The 27,123-nt window shown below is 42.2% G+C and overlaps 1 protein-coding gene across 2 annotated transcripts in view; it reads right to left on the reverse strand.

Annotated features, from left to right (window-relative positions):
- Positions 1–25,013, reverse strand: part of quo (quattro) — a 28,871-nt gene extending 3,858 nt beyond the window's left edge. Inside the window, exons 1-18 of one of the 2 annotated variants that reach the window (XM_070959348.1) lie at positions 24,714–25,013; positions 12,658–12,855; positions 10,936–12,496; positions 9,718–9,921; positions 9,230–9,353; positions 8,226–8,319; positions 7,712–7,798; positions 7,493–7,609; positions 6,302–6,400; positions 6,062–6,210; positions 5,193–5,331; positions 4,872–4,994; positions 4,497–4,694; positions 3,345–4,336; positions 2,857–3,106; positions 2,368–2,457; positions 1,814–2,038; positions 1,035–1,205 (exon numbers count right to left, since the gene is read on the reverse strand). In XM_070959348.1, coding sequence (XP_070815449.1) covers positions 1,035–1,205; positions 1,814–2,038; positions 2,368–2,457; positions 2,857–3,106; positions 3,345–4,336; positions 4,497–4,694; positions 4,872–4,994; positions 5,193–5,331; positions 6,062–6,210; positions 6,302–6,400; positions 7,493–7,609; positions 7,712–7,798; positions 8,226–8,319; positions 9,230–9,353; positions 9,718–9,921; positions 10,936–12,496; positions 12,658–12,855; positions 24,714–24,716 — 4,824 coding nt within the window. In that variant the 5' untranslated portion in view covers positions 24,717–25,013. The remainder of the gene's footprint in view (positions 1–1,034; positions 1,206–1,813; positions 2,039–2,367; positions 2,458–2,856; positions 3,107–3,344; positions 4,337–4,496; positions 4,695–4,871; positions 4,995–5,192; positions 5,332–6,061; positions 6,211–6,301; positions 6,401–7,492; positions 7,610–7,711; positions 7,799–8,225; positions 8,320–9,229; positions 9,354–9,717; positions 9,922–10,935; positions 12,497–12,657; positions 12,856–24,713) is intronic. The other variant, XM_070959349.1, reaches the window with a different exon arrangement.
- Between the last annotated feature and the right edge of the window lie 2,110 nt (positions 25,014–27,123).

A 27,123-nucleotide genomic window follows, 5' to 3' on the forward strand; every position in this document is an offset into this window, starting at 1 on the left:
GTACAGCTCATGTTGAGTGAATCTCATGAATAAAGGCACACTGGTCATCTGGAGTACAGTGGATTGTCACAAAAAGGGCAAATGATACAGCCATTGATCTGGTGGTAGCGGATTGCTTTAAAAGCGCTTCAAGTTTATTAAATTATTCAGTGAAACTGATTTGGCAGCTGTACATTTCAAACATAACTACTTTTCCATTTTCTTTGAAGTAATGCATTATTTCTTTTCTGTCTTTCACATATTCTACTATTCAAATATCTTTACAACATTAATGTCTAATGTGTGACACGGGGTCAAATATCTAGTCCTCCTCTGCGTCTGTGATTTGGAAAATTTTCCAAGTTGTGACAAATAACGGAAAAGTTCCTCTGCAAATGATGATTAAATGTATTGCAACACAAAAGTGGTTGTCAGTTGCGTAATAATAAGTCATCTTGTACAGTCTCGTACAGATGAAGTGGTAGCAATACTCACACTTTTAATGGTACTTACTGGTAATTCTGGTACACATTTGAATTTCAGATAAACACACACATTTTGTGTGTGTGTGTGTGTGTGTGTGTGTGTGTGTGTGTGTGTGTGTGTGTGTGTGTGTGTGTGGTTTTCTCAGTTTTTCTCAGTTTTCAGTTTTTCTTAATTACCTCAGTGTTTTTAAATTTGTGTGTGTGTGTGTGTGTGTGTGTGTGTGTGTGTGTGTGTGTGTGTGTGTGTGTGGTTTTCTCAGTTTTTCTCAGTTTTCAGTTTTTCTTAATTACCTCAGTGTTTTTAAATTTGTGTGTGTGTGTGTGTGTGTGTGTGTGTGTGTGTGTGTGTGTGTGTGTGTGTGTGTGTGCGTGTGTATGTATGTGTATCTACGGTGTCTTTTATTTGTTGTATTGCTTTTATGTAAAGCACTTTGGGCTGCTCCTTTGTATGAAAAGTGCTCTATAAATAAAGATTAATTGATTGATTGATTGATTGATTGATTGATTGATTGATTGATTGATTGATTGATTGATTGATTGATTGATTGATTGATGGGGGGGTATGTGTACCTTGAATGACTGTTTGTAGACATATGTGTCATTTCCTACGTCCGTCTTCCTGGTTTTGCTGAAGAGGATGAGTTCTTGAAAGAGGAAAATGTGACGGAAACATTTTTTCTTCCTGAATGTTACCAGGAACTCATCCTGGCGTATCAGCTGGCCCTGCTCCTTCAGATTAACCTGCAGCACACAAGATGATATGATATGATATGATATGATATGATATGATATGATATGATATGATATGATATGATATATGATATGATATGATATATGAAAGAGTTCTTGAGAGTGCAAGAGTGTTATTAAAGCTCATTGGATAACCAACAAGTTCCTGTAACTCCAGCTCCATCCCCTCTTTCTCTGCTCTACAAAAAATAGAGCTGCAGACCATCGTCTCACACACAGTGCCTCCCTTCACATTCCACGGAAAAGAAAATAAAGCTATTCTTTCTTTCCCGGTACTCATCTATCTCATCCCATCCCATCACAGAGTAATCCTGGTTAACCAACAGTATCGCACGTAGCCAAACAGCATTTTAAATGTTTCTAATGTGATCCTTTATTGAAGGATGTCAAAGTCTTGCCTGTACCTGTTTCCCTACTCTGCTTTCCACATCGTACAGAGATTCCAATGGTGTTGCTCAATGCTGGATAAAAGAGCGATCAGTCATTCTTATCAGCACACAGTATGCCTGTGTATGTATGTACTGTGTATGAGACATGAAATCCTTCCTGTTAATAATCTTGAATCTTGGTGTTTACAAAATGTTAGAAAACTGCCTTACATCACAGTGGTGGATGGCGTCCATGGCCAGCAGGTTGTTGCCATGACGGAGCTGAAAGTGGATGACCTCCAGGGCGGCCTTGACCTCGGCCATCTCTCTGGTTTGTCCCGGACCGCATTCCCTCATCATGTCCTGCAGCAGCAGGCTGTACTTACTGATCCGCTGCACAGGCTTCAGCAGGTATGACCACAGATCCATCTTATCCCCAAGCTTCAGCTGCTTTTGCTGGTGAATGAGGAGAGGGGACAGTGTTAAGGGAACCTGCAGCAGTGCTATAAATGTGCCACTAAAGCTATCAGGATAATCAAAAGCTGAGTTGGACAACACGCTTGTGTTAAGTGAAGGGGCATGCATCCATCAGGACTACACACACCTGGTTGTGTATGTCCTGCACATTTTTATTTGGAATGAAACATAGATTGTGTTAGCATGCTGATGGCTGATAGCTCTAAAATACAGCATTTTCTCTCCTCTTGTTAAAAAAAAAGCATGATTTTCTTTAGAAGAGAGATGAGAGAATGAGGAGCAAAAAGAAGGCCGACAGTGGTCCTCACCTTGAAGAAAGCCTGTCCATGATTGATGAGGAGACTATCTGACTGCGGTTTGTTTTTGCTGTACAGGGCATACAAAGCAAAGCTCTCCCTCTGAAACAAAAGGAATAAATAAAGACCATTAGCCATCATCATCACCACCAAAAAATGCAGACTATGCAGTGCAGCTACAGGACCATAGCAGCTCACAGCTGTGTGAGCTACATACTCCCTATTTCCAGTTAATGTGTTCAATGATATCCCGTGGAAGCTGAAGCGATAGCATCAGTGTACAATAAGGACACATCTGGAAGGGTTTTTGTTAACAATCGATTATGCTGAATTACTGTGGTTTCGGCTCAAAACAGGAAACCATAGATTCCTACTTGACATTACACAGACTCACATTTGCCAAAACCTGGTTGTGTCATGGAAACAACAATTACTCAGGTATGAGGCACAGCATATGTACTATGCATCTATACTTTTGTCAGTAATACACATGACACCTACATGTCGTAGGAAGCAGCGTCCCACCCTGAAGGGCTCATTCATGCAGCTCTCCAACTCATTCAAGAAATGATGGCGGTGGAAGTCGTGGAGTTTCTCTAAGTTACCGAAGATGCTCCCCCTCTGGCCCCTGAGATCCTGAGGGACATCAGCCCTCTCCAGCTCGGGGAAGTAGTGCTCTCGAACATAACCCAGAGCCTTCACGTACTCCCTCTCTGTGGACAGCAGCTCCTCCATGATCCTCCGCAGTTTCCTGTTCCACATATCGGAAATGAAAAATGTTAAATCATTGATTTTATTAAAGCTCAAAACTAAACCCAGGTGAACTTGGGAACATACTCAATTTCAGATTATTTATTTGTGGATATGACAGCATTGTTAAAGTGTTGAACAACTGTGCCATTCATGACTATATCCGAGGTAATTTGCAGTGTCCTGGACAGCAGCTCACTGCTTTAGGTTACAGCTGAGAGAGGGGGGGTAGTACTTACAAGACATTGCTGCCATTGTTTTCCGTTGCTGTGAGTAATGTCTCTGGGCTCCTTAAATCTCTCGGGCTCTGGGTGGAGGTAGTGCATCCTTCACCCTCCTCTTCATTGCTGTCTCTTTTCGTCTCACAGCTCAGGTTTCCTGACTGTAAACTCTCGTTATAGGAAGTGGGCAGATTTTGGACAGGCTGCAGATTTTGTCCCGGTGGTTGTGTCCTGCTTTGACAGTGTTTGTTTCTTATGTTCAAACTTGAAAAGTTAGAGTTGCTCATCAAATTAGAGCTCACACTTGAGCCCTCGCTTAGGGAGCGACCCAAAGGCTGGTGCGATGGAAAATCATCACCCCCTTCAACTGAATCTGCGCTCCTCAGATCTGCCTCGCTGTGGTGCCCTCTTGGTCTCCATTTGCCTTCTGAATGATAGTCGCTGTTTTGTGGAAAAACAGGGGTCGTTTTCTCATTTTTAAGTGGCGCTTCAGGTAATTTCTGTGCTTGGAGTTCTTCTTTCTCGCTCCTTTTCATGTCAGGTTTTAAATGGTGGTTGACACATGTGGCAGTGGTGCTTTCTCCTTCACCTTCTGAGAGTTTGACTGCCTCTTTCTGAGAGGTTAGCTGCTGGGTCAGGAAGCATTCACCTTCCCCCACTTCACTCCTCTTCTCCTTCTTCTCAATCCCTCCATCTTCCCCTTGAGGCTTTGCAGCTGTGATCTGCTGGATCTGGCTCTTATCTACGCCTTTCTTCTTCTTCTGCATCTCCTCAAGATGTTGCCTGACTGCTTGGCACTGACCCCAGGCTGCATTCCACACTCTCATCACCCCTGAGGCCCCTGATCCCACGGCACAGGCCTTAGCTTTCAGAGCATGGAAGTGCTGGGTGGAGAATTCGCCACCTAATCTCTCTTCATACATCTGGAGTGTGCTCAGAGTTGAAGCTGAGTAACACCCCTGCTCTACCTTCTCCAAAATATGACTGCATTCTTTGGCCAGGGCAGATGCCTAGACAGACAGTCAGAAAAGTTTGTTTATTTTTACTGTTTTACATTTAAAGGTTAACACAAATCAGTCAGAAATATGCAGGCAACGGTCGGATGAAGAAAGACCGAAATTAGAAATGTCAACTAGGTGGAAAAACATGGAGCAATGACAAAAGACAAACCTGCTCACAGAAGCGGTGCACATGCACCAGTGCATCCAGTTCTTTGTACCTCTGTTCTGCCCGCAACATAAGATCATCAACATTGGATTTGAAAGTGCTGACCAATGTCCGGAAGATATCAGCTGCAGGACTGGAATCACTTGTGCCAACAACTCCCTGTGCCTCCGTCACTAGGGTCAAGGCGTACTGTTGTTTCTCCTGGAATAAATGATTAGATGTCAAGTTGAACTTTGCCCCTCCCATTTGCAAGTCCCTGATCTCATATTTACTTCAGGAAAATAAAGGAAAACAGTTGATATGTGACGTGAAACACAGACAGCCAAATAGGGTAACTTTTCTCATTTTTAAGCCCTTTTTGTTATATTGCTGCAATACCTTCAACTGAGTGAGAAACAGATCAAAGTGCTGCAAGGCCCTTTCAGTGCACACCAGGGTATCATCTGTTGTATAAGAGTCCTTCAGTCTCTGTTCGCCTTCTGCACTGAACCACATCCCTGCCTGCAAGACGTCATGTAGAATTATACAATGTTAGTTTACAGCTCGGCAGACCATGAATGTGGTGTTACACATCTTATTTTTAATGGAAATGCACAAACGGAGACCGGCTTTCATCTCACTGTCCACAACACCATGTTAATGGACTTCAGCTATTTCATCACATCATGTAGATTTTCATGTTGAGATAACTGGTAGTACCGTGCTGATGTTGGCCTCCATCTCTCTGAGCCTGAACAGGACCTCCAGGTGCTGCAGGGACTCGTTTGATCTCATCACCAGCATGTGGAGCTTCTCCTCCACCTGGTTATACAGACTTGTCACTGACTCCACAGCATCTCTGCAAGAAACAAGCTTTGATAAACTCAGAGACAAAACTTATCCGATATTGTAAGGTATCATTTGTAATTTCCAGTGTTTTGTAGAGGCAAGGGCTGTATTGTTTCATTCAAGTCACTTCAGAAAATGAAATTTAAGTTATGATTTGAGTTTTTGCAAAAATGTTATGTAAGTAGTAAGTTAATTAAGGCTGTGAAATGAAGTGCATAATGATTTTACACATGCCCTTCAACTGCTTGTTGCCTTGATAAATTATGGTGCCATGCTGCTGCTAATTACAATAAAGGCTAGTATAAATAATGTGTGTGTGTGTGTGTGTGTGTGTGTGTGTGTGTGTGTGTGTGTGTGTGTGTGTGTGTGTGTGTGTGTGTGTGTGTGTGTGCGCGCGTGCGCATGTATGTGTGTATGCGTGCCCATGTGTTACTCACGTTGTGTGGACAAAAACCTGTTTACACAGTCACATTGCGGGGACTCACCTCCCTTATGGGGACAAAATACAGGTCCTCACAATGTAAATCAACTGTGGTTGTATATTGTCATTATTGTATGTTATTACTGTCTAACTAGACCTGTTCTCAGGACAGTGTGGGTGTGTGCAGTGTAGATGTATGACAATGCAGATGAACTGAGATTAAAACACTGATGTTGCTGTGATATAAGTCTCTGTAGTTCATACTATATTGATTGGGATAAAAAGGAGGACATTAATATACTTAAATATTATGTGATACCTGTAGTCCTCAGACTGTGGAAATCTGAAGTCCTCTCTCCTCATTCTGGCCAGCACAGCCCCTCCTTCTCTTTGCAGAGTGACCAGCCGAGCGTCTTCCAGCACCTCTTTCATTGAGGCCTTCTGTTCCTGAATGCATTGCTGCACTTCCTGTCACAGCCACAGCAAAAGTGTCTGAACTGGTCCAAAATGTGCAGCAGACTAATTAGATCACATCACACTGTGAACATATATGTTCTACCTGTGCTGTGTCTATCTTTTTGCTGTCATCCACTTTCTTGATGGCTTTCTGCAACAAGCTGTCTGCCCCTCGCAGGTCCGTCATGAAAGACACCAGTCTCTGAAATGAGTTGAATTTAAGACTCAGTGGAAGTGAACAAAAACATGATGCATTATATTGAACCCAAGAGCTTTGAGGTCAGGGGATGCTACATACAGTCGTGTCTCTTCACTGCTGCCTACAGAGAGCACCACAGGCAGCACCATCCTGAGACCAACAGCTGACACACTGAAACTCGCTTATTAGCTGGACCTCACGAGCACAGGAAACTGCCCTCATGAAAGGGAAAGACCTTAGAGATATGTACAATGGCTGGACCTGACTGCTACTAAAACACCCCACATAACAATACTGTGGGTCTTATAGCTTCTCTGTAAAGCCACTCCTCAGGACTGTCTACATCATTGCTTCTGCCTTATAAACATGGATTGTGAGCCCTTCAAACAAAGCTTTATCTACTAGTTATCCTTGTCACAGGTTGCATACCTCTCTAAATGTTGCCTTGTTTGCTTTGTTCTTAGGAAATTAAATATAAATTCACAGAAGTTCACAAACAAAATGAAAAAATTTGAAAAAGTTCAGAAAGCTTTTTTTATGCAGCAGAAAAATGTCACGTATGTTTTGTTTTGTCTACTCTCCTCTCCAGTTAATCAACTCTGATTTATCCTGAAACCAGCTGGAGGAGTTTCAACCCTCACACCATTATGGAAAAATTCAGAGAGGAAGTTGGGTTTTGGATACTTGGAAACAGTTTTTAATTTCCATCTTAAAGTGCATCCACATTTCATTTGTAGTCATCATTTGGCCATTAAATTACACTGACATATAGTACTTTTTATACAACCTACATGACAGACATAACACACCACCCGCTTCTGGTAGTGGACCTGAGCCACTGAGGGCTGAACTTTATCTGCTGTATCTGCTATCATGAATAATCTAATTCATCTTCCCCCTGGTGACCACACCCTGCCTTGACTCAAAGACCAGCCTAAATGTAGCAATGAAGAGTAACAGAGATGATGAATGTTTGGAGTGGGCGTGTGGATGGAGACAGCAGTCTGGTCTCAATCTACGGGAAACTCCACAGTGATTGTGTGATGTGATACCACACTGCGGCGCTTCTGAAAACACAGAGTGAGCATTGAGTACCTGATGGAACTGCAGCCAGTCGCTGTGACTGTAAGCAAAGGTCCCTCCCAGGTCAGAGGTCAGCTGGGAAGCTTCAACTGTCTTGTTGAGAGCTTTCATGGAAGTCACCATGTCCATCTTGTAGACAAAGACAAAGGCGAGGTTAGGGCTGAAGGAGAAGTACCGAATCAGACTAAAAAGGAAGAGGTCAAAGCAGACAGTGTTGTTTTCATTTCTGACCTGTAACCCTGGCTGCTTTTCAGGTCGTGGACAAGTGTCTTTATCCACCAGCACCACGATACTGTGGACAGCATGGAGAGCTTGCTCCTATAGCAGGGATTCAGTAAATTAAAGACAAAAAGTCACAGACTGTCGTGTTTTAATTTAACACGAGCTGCACTCTGCTCTGATAATTTAGATAGGAGACGAATGATGAAATGACCACTAGCCACACACATCTTTTAGTGTAAACCTAATAAAAATGGGGATCGCGCCCCCTTGTGCATTTCCCTACTACCGACAATCACAAACTTACACCAACTTGAGCTTAACTTGTGTCACAGGTTCAGACACACAGTGACTAACGCTGGCGTCTGGTTCTGCCTCTGTGACAATTTGACATCTGTTAGCATGTGATGACACGATGTGTAGGGGTGTGTGTGTGTGTGTGTGTGTGTGTGTGTGTGTGTGTGTGTGTTTGGCTGAGTGCAGGTTCTGTTGATTCTGGCGTGTGCATGCAGGCTTGTTGTTTAACCTGGGCCATCAGCAGGGCTTTGTAGAGCTGAAGCGAAGGAGGCTTCTTCCTGGCATTGATGACCAAAGTTATTCCCAGCTCTCGAATTTCTTTCCTGCCAAAACGTTGAATTGTGTTAAGGCGCATTCAAACATGTTCACTCTCTCACTGTGCTCTTTATGTGATGAGTGCATCATTCAAAGGCTTTTAGGCTTATTTCCTTGCTCTACTTTTCAGATCTGTATTTATCTTTATATCTCAACTCTGACATCCACACACTCACACATCTTACTCCACACATTGATGCCTTCACACACCCCTCTTAATGGCCTCTTCTTGGGTTACTCTTTTGTGAGCCTACATCAGACATGGCTGCTAATTCTAGCACAGCGCTGCATACCAGACAGTTGGCAGCCAGCCTGGCTAGAGACTGTTGTGGTCCGACTCTTTACTGAGGATACAGGAAGGCCAGGCTATGTAGTGGAATTGCTTTCTGAACTTCAAAGACTCATTAAACCCTGTGTAAACAAAAAACACTGTTAAAGTGTTTGCTAGCAGACCTCTAAGGGGTCAGTATTGACACCCATCTGGCAGAGGGTCAGCACAGGTCACTGTTGCTGCCAGCTGAATTTATAGTACATATCAGGCAGAACTATTCAGTTGACAATGATGTGATTCTGCATAAATTTATATCAGCTGTAAACTATGCAAAGATATTACCGATAAGGGATCACAGAGGCTGGATGTAAAAGCATAGATCATATTCTTCAAAGCCTCCTTCAGACACAGGAAATATTTCAAATGGTAATCTGCTGCCCTCTTGTGGCAAGATCTTTTATTACACACCTCATGCGGGTGACAAAACATAAGCTGAAAAGAACGGCTTTTCCTCACCGAGCAACTGAGGAGATTTCAACCCCATGTTGAACATTGGTCAAACTCTTCTCCAAATATCTCTCTTCTCTCAATTACAGGTACTATGTCTTTTTAATACTCAGAGACCTTGTAGGCATTGGTATAAGTACCTTGGTATGGAGTGTAAGTAGAGCAGTAATTCACAGACATTCTGGGCGGACACAAGAGGGGACGCCCACTCCTTTCTGTCGCCATGGACCTCCACCACTGCCCTGCCTGTCCTGTCCCTGCTGCCTGAGGGACAGAGAGAAAGAATAACAGTAATCTCACATCTCGTGCACTTGTAATGGGACTGTGAAAGTTTTGCTGAATGCTCTAACTTTGCCTGAAATGTTGTTTCCCAATCATAACTTATAAGTCACTGCATTTGATTCTGAAGATCTTTTTGACTTTCACCAATGAGGTCAGTTAGAGTTAGATTTTTCCATGTGGTCTTTTACACCTTGATATGAGTGTCACTGAAGTCACATGTGAGTCCTTGAGGTCACATGGTGTTCATTATCAAAGCTTTTTTTTTTTTTTAACAAGGTCCAGTGTAACATGGTTTGAGATACAGAAAATCACAGAATGCTCAGAATGTATGTTATATATCAAGTACCTGGCAGACAAATAACGCCCAGTTCAAGCAGACCACTGACGCTTTTGAATGTTGCTTCCTCGGTCTGTGGAGACTGCAGAGCGTCAGAACTTGAAGAAGGAACTTGAACTTGTGGAGAAGATGTTTTTTCTGTCTTTGAGTTGTGGAGTTTGGGGGCTGGACCATCTGCGGTGGAGGGAGTTTCACTCCTACTTGACCGGGAGTCTGCATGTCAGTAAATACAAACATAACTCTTTTCCCACAAAAAAGCAAAGAAAAACAAATAAATCAAAGGATAATTGGAGCATTGAAAGAAAAGCGTGTGTGTAGATTTTGTTTCTTATATTGTTTAAACCATCACTGTGTCTCTTGCAGATGTTCTTCCAACACAGCCCTGAGATTTACTGTAAACCATCAGCTGTCTGTCCAGCAACCTTTGCCCTTTTGTGCTAACAGCATTTACCAATCTTTTCATTCATGACTGTTAATATTCTTCTATCATTATGGACACAGCTGCACAGCTATGTACAGACAGCCTTTAAGCATTCGACATGGTCTCTGTAGTACTACGGTGGCCTGGCTACTAAGCCTGGCTTTGATTTCAGACATCTTAATTGGCCTCAACAAAGCCTCGCCTGTGCTCTCTCTTTGCTACTTTAATCGTCCATGACAAGTATGTCTCCAGTCAAGATCTCAACACGTCCCTCTGAGGGAATGAGGGTGCATGCCAGCGGGTGCAGGGGACACAGAAACCTCCTTCTTGCATGTTATGCTGTCTCTCTACATTAGAGGAATGCTCTGCTCTTTCTTTTTACTCAATTGGTTCAGGCCCTCTGTTTCATTTGGGTGCCGCATGCTATTTCCGTTCACTCCCTCGCTAATGGGAATAACATGAATGTGGCCTTACTGCTGGAGAACACAGACAGCAGTAGGAAGATCATACTCAAGCCTGATCTTTGACCCTTGAACCCTCTTTCTAAAGAGCCCCTATGATCTGCGACCCTCAGTGGAGCACATTCCCTCAAGCACGCGAGGTCACGGTCGAGTTTCAGTCAGCCTGTTTGGCGTGAATGTTCAGTGGCCCTGCGAGCATTGAGCAACAGATCATAATAAATGGCTGTGTGTGCAGTAACAACAATGTGCAAACTTTGTGTGGGTGGGGGTTTAAACGAAGACAGGAAAGGAGAAGAGAAAGAAAGATTGTATCAAAAATCGGTTTGAATGTTCAGCCTTATCTACCTTTTTTAGGGGATTTCCGTCTCTCCAGCTTCTGAGTCACCTGATCCAGCAGTTCACCTTTCTTACACTGCATTATGCTGGTGATTGTTTCGGGGCAGATATCACTGTGGCTCCTGTTGTTGAGTTTATAGAGAAGTGGGCTCCCTTTCGAAGTCTCTGACACGGTGGACAGAGACCTAACCTTAACTTTGTGTTTTCCTGATGGTTTCACAACCTCCACCTTCTGATGTGGTTTAACATCACCATCGCAGTTCTCTGAGAACAATTCTGGTCCTGGATGCACACTGGCAGTATGTCCTGACTGGTGGGAGAGAAGCTTCATCTGAACCTTCTGACTATGGCTCAAACCAGGCGTTGATTTCAAAACCATGGGAGGTTCCTTCATAAGGTTTTCTGGTTCAAAACTTGTAGGAAGGTCTTTGAGTTGAGATGAAAAGTTTTCTGGTGTGGGTTCATAGCAGTGTCTGTATTGGCAGAGCTCATTATTTATCACAGGTTTATTACAGTGGTTGCAGAAGTTTCCAAGTTTGTCTCTTTGAGCTTCGGTCGTACCCTTGGGTCTTAACTCTCCATCTTCACAAAGGCCAACCTCATCCAGGGCAGCCAGGAGGTCTGCACTGCCCCTCTCAAAAGCGACTGGGTTTCTCAGTGCTGCCACGTACGAGTCTCTGTACCTACACTTCAAGTCTTGATCAGTGGGCTCATGCTCCAGATTTCTCTGGCTGCATGGTGTACAAGGCTCCTCTGCATACTGAAGGGTGCATCCATAGGGAATGCTATTCCCAAACGGTACAGGTGGAGGTGGTCTAACAGGTTTGAACAAAACTGAACTGGGTGGATTTGGATGGCCGCCTTTTTGTTTATCCGCAAACTCTTTCCCTTTGGCGATATCCACCAGGTCTACATAATCACCCTCGATTTCTCGATATGTCTCGCGACTGTCCCAGGTGTTAGGAGAAACCCAACCCACAGGTTTGATTAAAGGTTTGGAGCATGATTTGGGGGTTCGTCTTTCATGTTCCATTTTGACAAGTTTGGAAGAACAGTCCCCAGGTCTCAACGATGCTGACATCCTGTCTTTTGCAGGAAAGAAAATGGCTTCCATCGGCAGGGTGGAGGAGTTGAAATGGGAGGGAACTGAAATGTGTTTTGGTTCAGGAGGATCTTCCCGATAAGTGGGCATGACTTTAGGCTTGTCTAAAAACTCAGGGATGGCGATTTTAGCCCAGGGCAACTTGATTACTCCTTGATCTGTGCAAAGCAAGCAGTGTGACAGAGGAGTTCCTTGCCGTCCTTCATTGATGTCCTGCAGCCATTCTTCAGTGAAGATGCAGGGGTAGGAAGTCTCAGGCACTGGGGTCTCCTCCACTTCTCGACAGCCCTCCTCCAGAAGACTTTTGAGGACAATGCGTGCCGCTTGGTCCCCGAAAGGTTCTACCTGTAGATAGAAGTCTCCAGGACGCAGCAGCAAAGGGTTCACTGGTGCTAACTGGATGACGGTTTTGTCATGGAGACACAGAGGCCAGCCCTCACAGCGGAAAACCACATCAGAGTATCCAGCCTGGAAGAAAAAAATAAAATTAATATGCAACAGAGCCTTCTCTGCCAATTGTAATTTAATAACTTATTGCAATAAATTTTGACATACAGTAAGTGTCTCTAAACCGATCTGCTGAAAGAGCTTGAGTCAAGACATGTGCACTGAAATGTATTGAGACTCACACATGCTGCCTGTTGGACACTCTCCAGCAGGTGTTTGGAGGGGATGAGGAAGTCCAGCAGGCACTGTAATGCATCACCGTGGTAACGTTCCTCAATGGAGCGAAACAGCTGGCTGAGGACGATGGGCGCTGTGGCCTCGAAAGGAGGGAAGAGGGCCGAGAGGGCACTCTGGATGGACGAGTCCAGAGATTCTGGGTTCTGGAGAACAAGAAGAGATGATGGTCGGTGACATGAGGTTTGTGTATCATTACCCTGTATATACACTGTGGGACGCCTCAAGGACACCAGCAACAACAAACGATACAGGTTTACTTAATTACAAACCGCCCTCGTGTGAGACAGAAATGTTTCTTTAATCATTAAGTTTGTGATTTTTGTATGCATTAGCCTACTTTCTGACCTCAATTTATCAATTGCTCCTGTGCCAAAGCCACGAGAACTCAGTCAAACTTTACTTTACAAAACAGTATGATCGCGAGAATACAGCTGCTGCATGTATAATGAAGGCTTAACAGAACATCAGTGTTGGTGCATAAATAAAGGAGTGGTGAGATCTGCACATTCTTTTGAAATGAGAATTGCACTGACCTTTTAGCAAGTGCATATGAACAATTAAAGATTTAATTTAGACAGAATAAATCTATCACTCCAGAAAATCTTGTCTCATATAATTAAAACAGCTGCCCTCAAACTGAAATCCTGGTACTGCAGTTATTTAATAGTGTTAAATATGGTTTGAATCTTTATTGGATGGCCTTTAATGGTCACCGCAATTTTAACAACATTAATTTTAATTTGACTGGAAATATGAATATGCATATGAAAAGGTGGTAGCAATCTATTGTAAATGGATTAGAAATAATTGGCCATAATTAGAGGAGTGGAGGAGTGGAGAAAAGTACATAAAATAACCCTAAAATAGGTTCATAGAGTTTTACTGGGTCTGCGGAATTACAGCATCTGCCTTCAAAGAGGTCCAGTTATGACCTGCTTTAATGTCATCTCTGATGCCTATACTTTTCTTAATTTTGGGTTAATGCAATATGAAATGTGCTTCTACTTGTGTTTCAGCTATGAAAGCTGCAAGCTCAGGTCTTGTGGAAAAACAGAAAGATCAAATTCAACAAAACCTAAACACAATGAAGAATTCTATCCACTTAACATACGGCTTTGAGGTAAATTGAAAACTGTCAGGTTTCGGGGATCAAGAGGGAAACTGTGGGTGAGCCTCATGAAAAGCTTTTCAACTTGATCTGGAGATGATTAAGACTGTCCTGCAGAAGTATGTGCAGCTTGTTTCATGTCTGGCCAGGTTATGCTTCATTTCATCTGGTATATTTGTAGCCATTCAATCTTATTCAAAGTGACAAGAAGAAGCAAAGCAGACAAAAGAAAGGCACAGTCCCATCAAATAGTCCATAAGGATGCAGCTTCGTAAAATGACACCATTTTGTGTCACGACGCACACTTAGTGTGAATGTTTGCTGCATGTATAAATGTCTGCATTGGATAAATTACTGGCACCAGTTGTGCCATGGGTGAAGTCCAGATAAACACACGGAAACAATTCACATGAAAAGAGGCCATCTTTAAAGTATTTTTGGTGAGCCAGCCTGGCAGCATGAATTTGAGGTGGTGATATTCTACACTGTGAGGCCTGTCAACATGGATTAGTGAAACTGTCAAGCATTTTAATGCACTGTACTTTTGAATTGATTGTGCAAATATAAGAACTACAGTAAAATGACTTTTGGGGTTTGCCTGTTAGTTGGTTGTAACTTGTCATATAAGTCAAACAATTACTTTGCAGTAATATACTGGTGAACAAAATGTCAACACATATGTAACAAAATATTTGCCTTTGGTTATCAGTTGCAAAAAATAAAGTAAAAAAGAAAAAAATATTATGCACGGGTGTATTATTTAAAACGCTTTTTGTCGCTTGTGAACTGAGGGAAACACACCTGCTTTCACCTGCATGAACTGTAAGGCGATATTCAGTTTCGCCAGTAGGTGGCAGTAGCAAGTTTGATATGCTGATGACCGGCGCTGTAATCCTCAGAGAAGCGAGTTAGCTCGGTCATAACTTAGCAAGACGGGCAGAGCCACAACTGCTGGAGCAGATATTCATCCAAGACTGACTTTTGCAGTGTTTACAGGTGAGAGAAGTGTACAAGCGCCATAAATCTTTTTTGTTATGTTTATTATCAGTCGTAGTGCCATGTTTTTACATGTTTTTGTGTTATGTGTTTACATTTTAAAGCAGCTAATTATAGTTAGCTTTAAATGCTAACATCTGCGTATGGAGTGCGCTAGTTTTGGCTATACCACAGTGTGACTGAGCTGACTGCATTTGGGTACGTGTAAGATGATGTAGGATAATATACAGAGAAAGGTGTTTTCAGTTAGTGGCTGACTGAGGTGGTATTAAGTTAGCAGACTGCGCTTTTCAGTTTTTGTATTAAATAAATCATATGCCAGTTGTTTACATTGTTTATTGTTTCCAGAAGTACTTTTAAGATGTAATCTCGTTAGGCACAGAATCAAGTTAGCCCAGACTGACGTTAGCAAGAGGGGGTCAGATATTCACCTGAGAGTGTCTTTTTGGTGTGTTTACAGAACAATAAAATCATCTTGCACCTGCATGAAAGAGTGTCGTCGTTCACCTACTGGCTAACATCAGTAAGTCAACATGCTAACATGAACACAGCCACAATGTTTAGTAGGCAATGTGCTAACAATGGTCACATATTTAGCATGCAAGCAACATTTTGCAACAAACACAAAGTCAAGCTAGGGTTGATATGAATGTCAGTAATATTGTAGATACTTAGTCAGAAACTCGAGTATTGGACAAATAGAAATTCTTACTTGATGATGAAAGTTTAGGGATCACCAAAATTATCATTTAATTTTGTTTTACTATTTTTAAAATCCAACTTACGTCTGTATTTTTATATTGCATTGTGTTTTTTTTGACCTTGCAAGGCAACTGGATTCACAAAATCATAAGATTACACAAGACCACACAGCACAAGCATCTGGTACATCAGGTTAGTTTCTGTTCTATCTTTTCTATATACAAATACTTGTCTTGCCTTCCAAGTCAGCCTGAAGGGGACATGAACATCTATACAAGAGGTCACAGAAATACATCCAATATTTGTTGAGACATTTCACAAAGAATCACACATGTGAACCTCATGGTGCAGTAGAGGAAAAGTCAGGGGATGTCCAAAACCATGGTGGGGAGCCATGAATGTCTGTACAAGCTTTATGTTGATTCATCATGGAGATATGAGAGATTTCCCTGGACAAGTGAAAACTTTGACCTGCTGGTGGCATTAGAGAGATAATCTAGGGATCATTAAAGCCTTTGGGCACCATAGATCCTGCGTCTGTGCCAAATTTAATAGTTGTTGAGACCTATCTCTAAAAAAAATGGAAATGCTAACCTCATGTGATAGAAATTGACCAACAGACTGGCCATCCTGCAGGTTAAAATGTAAATAACTGATTCAGAACAGAAGAAACGCCTTGGATGAGAGGAGGAGAACCTCGACCTGGATGACTGAGAATCTCACGAACAACCGACAGAGTGACTGGCATTACCATCCCGGGAACCACGCCGCTATCTTGGCACAAAATCACCAATACACTCCATATATTCACCTCTCTAAATTAACATTGTAGGTAAATTAATATCTCTAGATACATTTCATAGACTAGGTAAATGTTTTTAATAAAACCTTCAGTCTTGTCTTGCGTTGGAAAGAGGGGAGGTATACAGTAGTTATACTCACCATACGTAATTATATATCATGCTTTATTTTTTTTCATTCTGCACCTACAGAGCTTGTTGAAATGTACGGTTTTGTTCTGCTATACACATACAGTATTGTAAAATAAATGTCTCTTTGTAATGAAGAGAAATGAATAATATTCTTGTTGACTTAACAGTTGAAAATAAGCACTTGACACTTATTTTGGATCTGGACAGGTCTTAGCCACTAACCACAGCAGGCATGCTATTCATACAATCAGTCCACAGTACCCTGCTGTGTTAATCCCCCAACCACACAAAGGAGTCTGTTTTTAGCCCCTTCCTCATTTAGTTTGATGGCCTAACCAAGACCAGAGAACAGCCCAGGGTAAACACAAGTGCAGCAGCTTCAAAGACCTCACACTGGTTTGCACCAGGACTGTGCTGATGGATGCTTATGTGAGCTCCTTGGACAGCCATGAAACCTTGGTAACAAAGGTCATAAAGTTGTTTCATGATTCACTGAATACAAATCACTCATCTTTGACCCTACCACTCAGTTTAGTCTTTGCATTCGCGGTTAACTACAACTTTCATATTATTAGTTTGAATACAAGGTGAATGTCGGAAATGTGTTTTAATGTGAATCAACAGCAGATAATGTGGGAAGTTGGATTTAAATCAGTATCAATATTTGACCACTATGAGTCTTTATATCGCCTGTAGACACGGGATGTCTTCAGTGGAAAAGAATTCTTCCTTTTTCTGATTGTGCACATCTGTCACAATAGATTAGGAAATGGAGAACAGAATACCTTCGAGGCTGGCTCTTGAGTGGTAATGCATCACAGCTGTTTTAGACTGACTGCAGCCATTCAACTTTGGGCTCTACTGTATTTCTCAGAGATAAACCTCGGGTCATAGCTAATACATCACAGCTCAGTGAAGTTACAGGGCTGACATACTCAATTTACCATGTGTTCATTTTGTTTGAAAAAATGTAGTTCAGTGGTATTTCTGATTGACCTTGTCCACTCTTCTATTGCCTAGCTTTAAATCCTTCCGTCACTCACTGTAATTCAACCTTAAACTAAAGTTTTAGTGACTTATTATCATAACATTACTTCAAAATCATTTGAGCTTTAAACCTCTTTTGTTAACACTGGCTAAGATGACAAATGCCTGGCTAAACTTCTTCTCAAAACAAATAAGTTTAAAAGTATGAGATGTTTCCCCCTGACTGGAACTCTTCTCTGTGGGTGGTTTGACTAGTGATATTCATGAGTGAGACCCTCTTGAGATCTTACTAAGCATAGCCCAGCTGGACCCAGTTCAGACAGGCCACCCAGCCAAATGAACTGAGGGTAGGGAGCGTAGCTGCTGGTGTTGTGAGTTCTTCTGTATTTCATTACCTCTGACAAACTGCCAGACAACATGCCAAACAGGCCCGAACTGTGAAAGGCTCAGCATTAACTCTTCTGAAACAAGCTAAAATTGTCTCCTGATATAAATACTGTAGATTGGTTTGGTATTTGAAAACAGTCATTTTAATCGTAATTGTAGTCATTATCATAATCATAGAAAAATCCTCTCCTTTGGCATATGACTATTGGTAAGCTGGTTAGAACATGAGTTAGTTAATTGGTTGCATAATTCAGTAAGCAAGCAATTATAGATTTCAAGAAGTAGCCTGAACTTTATGAACCATTGAACACACGTTTCTGGATAATACAGGGTATGCATGTGACACCTTGACCAGCAAATGTGCAAACAATCAGCATCTGCGATTGGAATGTTACAGACGCACTCAGTTACTTCATCCTCTCTCGTCTGTGACTTCCATTTCTCTCATTCTGCTTGTTGTACATATCATTATCACCTTGATGTTTCAAGATTTGGTATCTGTTTGTCTGTCTCAAATTATAGTAGGTACAGTAGGAGGTTATGAGGTTGTACACCACATGAAAAAGTGATGTCAATGCATATCCTCTTCAAACAGCAGCAATACACCTGAAGTTCTGAGATTTATACTTGAGTTTCTCTGTGCTTTAATCCAGTCTCCCTTTGACTGATGTCAGAGATGGAGCATCCATCAGCAGCTAGGGTACAATACGGAACATGTTACAGAAGTAAGAGGACTAAAATATTAATTAGCTATGTTAAGATGCAGCGCTAGTTCCAACTGGTGTCTCAAACTGCAGTTTCTAGATTTTATCTGTTCACATGGGCAAGTGTAATGTGTCCTTGAATGCTATAAAAGTGAATTAACTGTCTGCACCACAGCCATTCCTTTTGTATGTTTAACAGTTCCTCCCATTTCAAAAACTGCTGGCTAACTGGCTGGTGATTATGTTCAGTCCCGTGTGAGCACCCAGACACAATCACTTATCTTTTTCTGTATATCAGTGCACAGTATCTAGCTCTTTTCTCCTTATGTTGACAGACACAGAGTTGCTAGCTCTTTTTCTAAGGTACTTCGCTCCCACAATCAGCCACTGAGGGGCATTCGACCAGCCTTAAATCCTTCACCTTTATCTTGGCCTGCAGAGACAGCGGGGTTTGATCGATGTCCAGCTGACGGCTGCATTCCACTGCCGCCTCCTCTACATGTTCAACACAAGGGGATTCCCACTCTGCCCAGTTGTGTCCAGTGCAGGCTGGGACTTAACATGAGAAAGAGCTCCAGTCTCCAACAAAGATCATTGTTTGACCTGCATTGGCATGCTAGTGTGGACAACAGGCATTTGTTGTAAAGGGTCATTCTGTCTTGTCCACCATTCAGGCCCCTTGGGAGTCTGTGCAGTGTTGAGTATTAAGCAGATAATTGCAGGTTTCTCCAGATTGCCTTGGGCTCTGGCCAGAGAAAGTCAGGACCTAGATTTGAACCACTGTATAAACAAGCTGTCGAGATGTGTGATGCACAAATGTGTATCTGTGTCACCAGCCAAAGTTCAAAGATTAGAGTAGGTTAGCTGACCAGAATGTGATTGTAAAGAAGATTAACTTCAACTAAATGGACACAGCTCCTGATGTGGCATGTTGAAAGGATTTGTTCCTGTCTCAGTCTTTACTGGTCATCACATTTTCTTGAAATCCTCACAATAATAGCAGACTGTCACTGCACCTCCGGGCTAAAACCAAAACATAAGCAGAAGTGACAGTTGAGTCGAGACCTGCCGGTAAATCCTGAAGACTGCCGGAATTCTGCATGTATGGGCATGCAAATGTGTCCAAGAGTCTCAGATGACACACCACCAACTCAGTCACAACAACAGCCAATCAAAGCGTGGAAGCAGAGGGCTGATGGGATGTGACACCTCACCACAAAAAATATCATCATGAGAAGCAGAAAGGGTAGAAATGCCAAGTGAGTCATGTCCAGGCACAGATTTCGTCTTTCTTTCTCTTCTTTTCGTTCTTTTTTTTTTTTTTTTTAAAGCCACAATAAATGAACATTCATACACTATTATTGGTTTCACACAAAAACCAAATGTGGGAAGATGTTGAGTCTTGGAGCAGTTATAATCATAAACAAGATCACAGTCTTAGTCATATCATAACCAAAACCATGTTCCCAGTATCTCTGTTATACCCCATCCTTCTCCACTTTTTTCCTGAGTAAACATCCTCTGTCTCCTGTTTGGTTTTAAGACAGTGTTGTCTTAGTATATGATCCACTCTTGTTAGAGGGCCACTCCATTCAGCTAAGCCATTTTAAATCCTTTTAACCACCAATTCACCAAAAAGACCCCTACAAGACAAAACTACATCATTCCTTCACTGCTGCCAGGGCTAAACATGGTGTGTGTAATAGCCCTTTAGTGTGGCAGAGTTCCTATTATTCATCCATTCATTTATGTTGTGGTTTGTATCAACTCAAGCTATGTTTGTAAAGCCAGGAGGCCACATAAATAGTGTCAGGTTTCTGGTTTGGGCTTTTGTTATTGTATCGTAAGGGATCTAAGAATTTTAAACTGGCTGGTTTCTACAGTGCTGTGTGAGGTTGTGCTGAGATTTGATCACAAGAGACTCACTAATCTCCCCTGAATCTGTAAATAATGAACATTGAAAGTCTATCTTGGAATAATCTAACATGTAGCTCCCTGTAAGTCTCAAAAGACCACTGCTGAAAATGTCTTTTGCTATCTTGTGACAAACAACCTAGAGTGTCTGACACATGCATCCGACATGAATCTCTTTTGAAAGCAACAACACTGACCCACAGCTGCACACTGCATGTTAGGAAATGTCAAAACAGTGCTCTGAAACAATGCCTCCATTCATTCTCTGAGTGGACTTCTGTTTTGGATGCACTCGACAAAAGGACTGGTTATCTCCTTTCCTGTTCCAGGTCAGCATATTTCTTAAATAGTACCACAGGATCAGATAGGTGTAGCGTTTAGGTCAAGTTTAGCAGCATTGCCCATTGACTGAAGAGGTGATTGGCAAGGATTTGGAGAAGGCCCAGATGTGGCTTTAAAGGACAAATATCAAAACGCTGAAAGGCCTCCCCAAAAGATAAAAAAGCCTTAAGGCACATTAAAACAAAAACTGTCACGTAACAATTGAAAAGCTCACATGCTGACTTTCTTTTCTGGAATTTCTCCATGACTGACTCATAATGAACCGCTCCCATTAACATGACAAAAAGAAATCTCCTGGAATCGCAGCTTGTTTTCCCAAAGCTTGCATTCTGGCAAACTGTCAGGAATAAAATTCTAAATGGTTTGTGTTTTTTGAGACTGCAACACACAATAATAGCCCCCATAGTTGAAGCCACAATGTTAAAATGGCCAAGACGTTGAAAAAGATTTGTCATACAAGTAAACCAAGGCCTTGTGAAATCCATTAAACTGTAGCACTGGGGATTTGTTTGTTGGTCAGCCAGTGAGTGTGTTTATAAGGAGTGTACTAAACTCTGGCATCCGCTACTGTTCCTTCTTGAGCTTTGAAAAGTCCAAACACGCGCACAAACAAAGCTAAAGCAGTCTACATGGCATCCGCCACATTTGGAAGAATGCAGGACAGAGAAAGATGATGGAAAGTCACTGGTGAGTTTAGCAACCCATTGCATTGACAAAATAAGATGAATGCCTTATCCTTAAGTAAATGTGGCCTTGTCGCACAGGGAGCCACCTCATGCTCTGCCCAACAGGTTTGATTGAAGCTGTTCAGCTGGTTTGAATTCAAGCAAGCAAAAACATTCTTTTGACTTCTTTTGGCAGGAGCCTGATGTGTCATGATCACTGAACTGGCTATAATACAACTGTTAGTATCCCTAAAAAGGCAAGCAGAGGAGCCACAAGAACTTTCAAACGCAGTCTGAGAGAGAAGTGACAACGCTGCAGTAACTGTTTCTAGAGACAATGCATGCTGAAAACTGACTCACAGACAGTCTATAGCCTATTTCCCCTCAAACATTTGGCAATGGCTCTGTTTTGAAAATACACTGCACAGTCTCTGTTGAGTGTGACCCACTTTTGTGATACAGAGATAATAAACACACTGAAAATATGATTCACGGCTCCATGACAACTCTTAGAACTTTGACGTGCTGACTGTAGCAAAACAGAAATAATTCGGCTCATACAGCTCCACGAGGCAGATGTCTGCAATTATACATATTTTCTCTACAAATCACGTCAGTTTATTGCATGCATAGCTTTTCCCGTCTGCGTCTGTAGAAATTTGGTGAAATCACAGCGAGTGAAGCCGTGGGCAAGAAGCACTTGTCTGTCAAAGGCAGCACAGTATTGTAAAGATGTGATGACTTGCTACAGGCAGGGGAGGGAGCTACTGGTGACTGTCCAATGGCTGTTAAAGAGCGAGAGACACAGCTTTGACCCATGAAAGCAAGGCCAGCACATGCACTCTGAGCCAATCTGGATGCTCTTGCACAGTGTGTCCACAGTGTTTCGCATGAAATTAAGGTATGTGTGTGCATACACTCGGCTGAGTCATTGAAAAATGTGACTGTGACTGATGAGCATACCTGAGGGGCCTGTAAAGGTGACTGATGATATGGAGCAGGTATGATTAGAGTAGAGTGATTAGAGTCTGACTGTTGCTGTCAGTTGTCAAGGTACTTATAGCTGATATAATTAATATTTTTGTGTCAGCAATACATAGAAGTTACATGGATGTGGAAGGTGGTTGCTAGTAATGACGAACCCACAAAGACTTATCACCAGAGTCTGCAGTTCCTCTCACTTCTATTGAGCGTTTAAGAGTCTTTCAGTTAATTGCATTGGGTTAATGTCCCACAGCTTAAATCTTCTTGTTTAATCTTACTGCTCTGACTGATTAGCATCCTCTCTTGACCTTGCTAACAGGTAATTTTTAGTACCTTTGTGCCAAGGTCGTGGTCCCAACCGCTAATAAAATAGCTGTATTCCTCCATACTTTTATATGCTTTCATTTGGTTTCTCGAGGTAGTTGGTTGTATCTGCTGTCTCAATAGCAGGCAAAACTTTCAGTTTAAAAATCGCTTCCTTCAGGGGGTCAGATCTAACATATGATCTGATTTTCTGTTTATACCTTTCTCTCATAATTTCATCTAAACTAGCACAATAAGAACTTTCCTCTCTGTCTGAATTTAATATCATGTGACTGCAAACAACCTATTTAGAAAAACATAATCTAAAATGTTTTTCCTAGTGAAAGATGAATCTGCCATTGTTCTGAAAATAATCTCTGCTAATGACGGCATTTTGACCTTTTTTTTTTTTTTTTTGGCTGAATCACAGAAAAGGCTGCTGAGCTCAAACTAAACATGTTATGACAAGCCAAGAGCATATCCAAAACCCAAGAGCAACTCTCATACACACCTTGATGATTTGCATAAACTTTGAATAGACTTTGAATACTGCAAAATACTGTAACACAGCCAATGCAATCTGCACTTCAAAGATCACCATATTTACTGTACAATGAATGAACACAACCCACGCTGCTGTAAGGCCTTAAAAAAGTGCTTGACCTTGCTGGTGAATGAATGGCTCATGATTGTCCTTGTCACACAGTAACTAAATGCAAATACAATGCACACCAGCAAACCAGGGCTCTGGCTTTTGTATTATTCCTGAGTGTTTACCCTAGATTGAAACTCCGTGCACAGTGCAGTAATTTAATAATTTAGACTCAGCAGGCTCATGACTGTAAGTTGGAGGGTGGTCACGGAAAACAGCCATCAGTCACGCAGTAAGTAAAACAAACAGTTGGGGCTGTAAAAGCTGGTCAAACAAGTGCTGCAGTGGATGTGAAAGGAGGACAAAGTACAGTGGTGGCCGTGATGAGCAGCCAAGTCTGGACTCCTTTAAACATCCAGACTTCCTGCTCTTTGTAAATTTATCTGGACAGATGTTATGAGTCTGACTGCTTTCAATATAAAGAAGAGACATACATTAAATAAGCAGAACGCTGAGATTTAATGAATATATTTCAGTTTATCAAAAAGGTGGGTCGTCTAATCAGTCTTTCATTATCTAAACCTTACTCTTAATCTGCATTTATTTAACATTTTTTGTAGCAGCAGCAAACAGTAATAAAAGTTCAAAGAAGCCACATCCTCCCACAAACGCATCGTCATAGTCTATCGTATTCCCATCTTGTGGCTCGCTCGCCATCAATTATTTTGTTATGACCAGGATTAGACTGTCCTCTCCACTCGTAAAAGCCCCACAGTTTGAACTTTTTAAAGTGCCCGACGCTGAGCTGGAGAATTCCATTATGTGCACATGCAAAGTAGTCAAATAAATTATACACCAAAACACTCTCCACTCACTGAAGTATGTGTGCCATCCGCATTAGTTAAGTCCTAATGAAAGGACTAAAAGATGCAAAACAAAAGACAGCATGCCTCTCCCTGGCACTCCCTCTGTCGGTGTGCACACACTTTAAAAGCATGAGATGTTGTGGACTGTCGATGTGAAACAGTCCCACCAGCTGTGCTCAGGATAATAGAAAAGCTTGAGGAGAGCAGTGGCATTAGCTTTGTGCTGCCTTTGTATGTCGCAGAAATAAAGTTTAAAAAAAAAAAAAAGAGGACAAAGAAAGACCGAATCATGCAACTTTAAAAAAGCAGTGAAATGTGTAAACTATGCTTGCAACATATCAGACGTCTAAAACTGCAGTCACACATGACTGGCAAAGCCACAGAGAGAAACAAAGTCACTTGTCCCAACCAGCAACTCACTCTCTCAGTTACTGGGTCAGTGGAGCACTTTAACTCTTAAACAAGAGAGTAACAACACACGAGAATGACACACTGGAGTAAAACTTTGTTGTACTTTACCATCTTTGCAAGAGTGTCTCCTCTATCATGCAGAAAGTTTTTTCATTTTTGGTCTTGGTAATCCTCTCCAGACAGCCTCCCTGGGCTCTGTGCGGAGAGACTTGCCATGTTTAGTGCATCAACAGCAGAAGTCGACTGAAGTACATCCACAAGACAGTGATTTGTCTCGGTTGAAAATTAACTAAAGCCATTTCCATTCTTCAGAGACTCTCCAAAAATCTGTGAGCGTGCAGCACAGCACAGTGAATTACAAGGCTGCCTGTTGATCCTCCAGCTCCTCTCTCACTTCTCTTTCGAGTCTCTGGCTACTCTGAGTGTTTGGGGGTGAGAGAGAGAGAGAGAGAGAGAGAGGGAAGGAGAGTGTCTGAGAGGGGGAGGAGAAAAGCTTTCCCTTTCAGAGGAAATCCCCCTCGAGGCTTTTCAGAGTTTCTTTGCTCCCTCTCAAACACACACGGGCTCTATCACATACCCACGCTCACCCACACACACAGTGTGCGCCACAAATGGATGCACAAAAGCATGCCAATGTGCACACATACACACATTAAATGTGGTTGTTAGTGTATGTCATTTAAGAATCTATACATTACCACATTCTACTTCGTTATGCATGTTAACACACACATGCACACTGATGCACACACACACACACACACACACACACTGCCACCATCAGAGAGCTGCAGAAATCCAGCCCCTCGTTTGTGGCCCCTTTCTTTCTATTTTAATCACTGGAAGCTTTTAGAGGGCTAAGTCAGTCTTTCTCCTCTCTCTTATCCCTCATAGACTTCCACTGTCTGCACTGGGCTTTCTCATTTCCTCTCTTCAGCAATTGTCTTCCGGCAGACTGCCCAGTCTTTGACTCATATCAAAGGGAGAGACAGCAGAGGGGGCTTCCCTGTGGAGGTCCAAGCCAAACAGCAGGCTTGTGAAGAGGGCTGCAGTACCTACACATTAGGCCCAAGGAATGTAGGGTTACACCCTCTGGACTACATTTTACATCTGGAGTTGGAAGATGTATAGAGCGTGAAATCCAAGACCTGCTGCTGCAAGAAGTGAGCTTCATCACTGAGACATTCTTTGAGGAGAAAGATTGACAGGCGATCGTTTATTTCTGTCGGCTGAAGGCCAGAGAATGAGTGTGAGTGAGGTGGCTTAGACAAGCACCTCACAGCTGGCCTCCACCTCCGTCTGTTTGTTTGTTCAAATTCCTGAAATTACATGAGAGTCCATGGATACTTTCCTCGTGAGGACCAAGGGCATAATATATTTCCTTTAATCAAAAGCTTGTCTTTATTCAGCAGGTGAAGCAGCGGCTGGAAATATGAAACATAAGCCTCAGACTCTCTCTCTCTCTCTCTCTCTCTCTCTCCCCGACTCTGTCTGTATCTGTGGTTTCCCACTCTGCAGAAACTGCAGTCTCTTCAGCATTCCTCACGTTTTTCTTTCACAGAAAGAAAGCCATGCTAATTTGTCTTTCACTCTAAACCACAAAGATATGTAGGTGACGTTCTTGAAAATGAATTCCCTGTTTGTCCTCTTTGTTTCCTTCTCCCCTTCTCATTCGTTCTTTAACTCCTTGTTACTTTCTCAACGAAGAACCACAGCTCATGTCTTTAATCTTCCACTAGAAAATCTCTCTGCTTTACAACATTTTGATAGATTTCATTATACATGTAAAAGTTAAGCAACAAGCTACACCTTTCACATTACAAGTAGTCGTTTGATTCACGTAAAAGTATTGATTATCACAGCTTTAAGAGTTTAAAAAAGTGTACTGAGGGGAACATTTGACAGAGAACAAACTATAGAATAATGTGATTGTTTCAAAGTGACCTCAGAAATACCTTTGGCAGTGTATGCTGATCCACTGACATACTTAGAGGCACAAAATAAAATCGACCAATATGACCAATAATCTGCCAACGTGTCCATTGGGCTCTCTCTGTGACACAGATTTATGAGAAAGAGAGCCAGTCGACTTTTGTTTTGGTTTCACTCATTGTCAAGGTTTAGACTAGACCGGGCCGTCTCCCCAGCATAGATGTGATGGTGATGTTGAGGGCAAGGAGGATGAAAGCGAGCCAAAGCAGGCTGACAGACAGTTTTGATCCTTCCTTCATGAAAACCAGATGGGCTGTCCATCTAAACCAACAGAGAGATGGTGGAGGGGTCTGCTCTGTGCTCTGAGTCAGTGAATGTGGAGATTTGATAGGGTGCTCTTAAAAATGCAGACATAAACACACATAGGTACACACAGACAGAACCAGACAAAACCAGATGGAGAAATGTACACAGAGATAGAGTGCGAGAGTTTCCTGAGATACTGCCAAAGCCAGGAAGTTTGGAGCACACGCCCACACGGGTTCATTAAGCAACCATATAAACATGAACATGTTCTGCAGTTTCT

This window comes from Chaetodon trifascialis, chromosome 3 (assembly GCF_039877785.1).
Source record: "Chaetodon trifascialis isolate fChaTrf1 chromosome 3, fChaTrf1.hap1, whole genome shotgun sequence".
Taxonomy (NCBI): Eukaryota; Metazoa; Chordata; class Actinopteri; order Chaetodontiformes; family Chaetodontidae; genus Chaetodon; species Chaetodon trifascialis.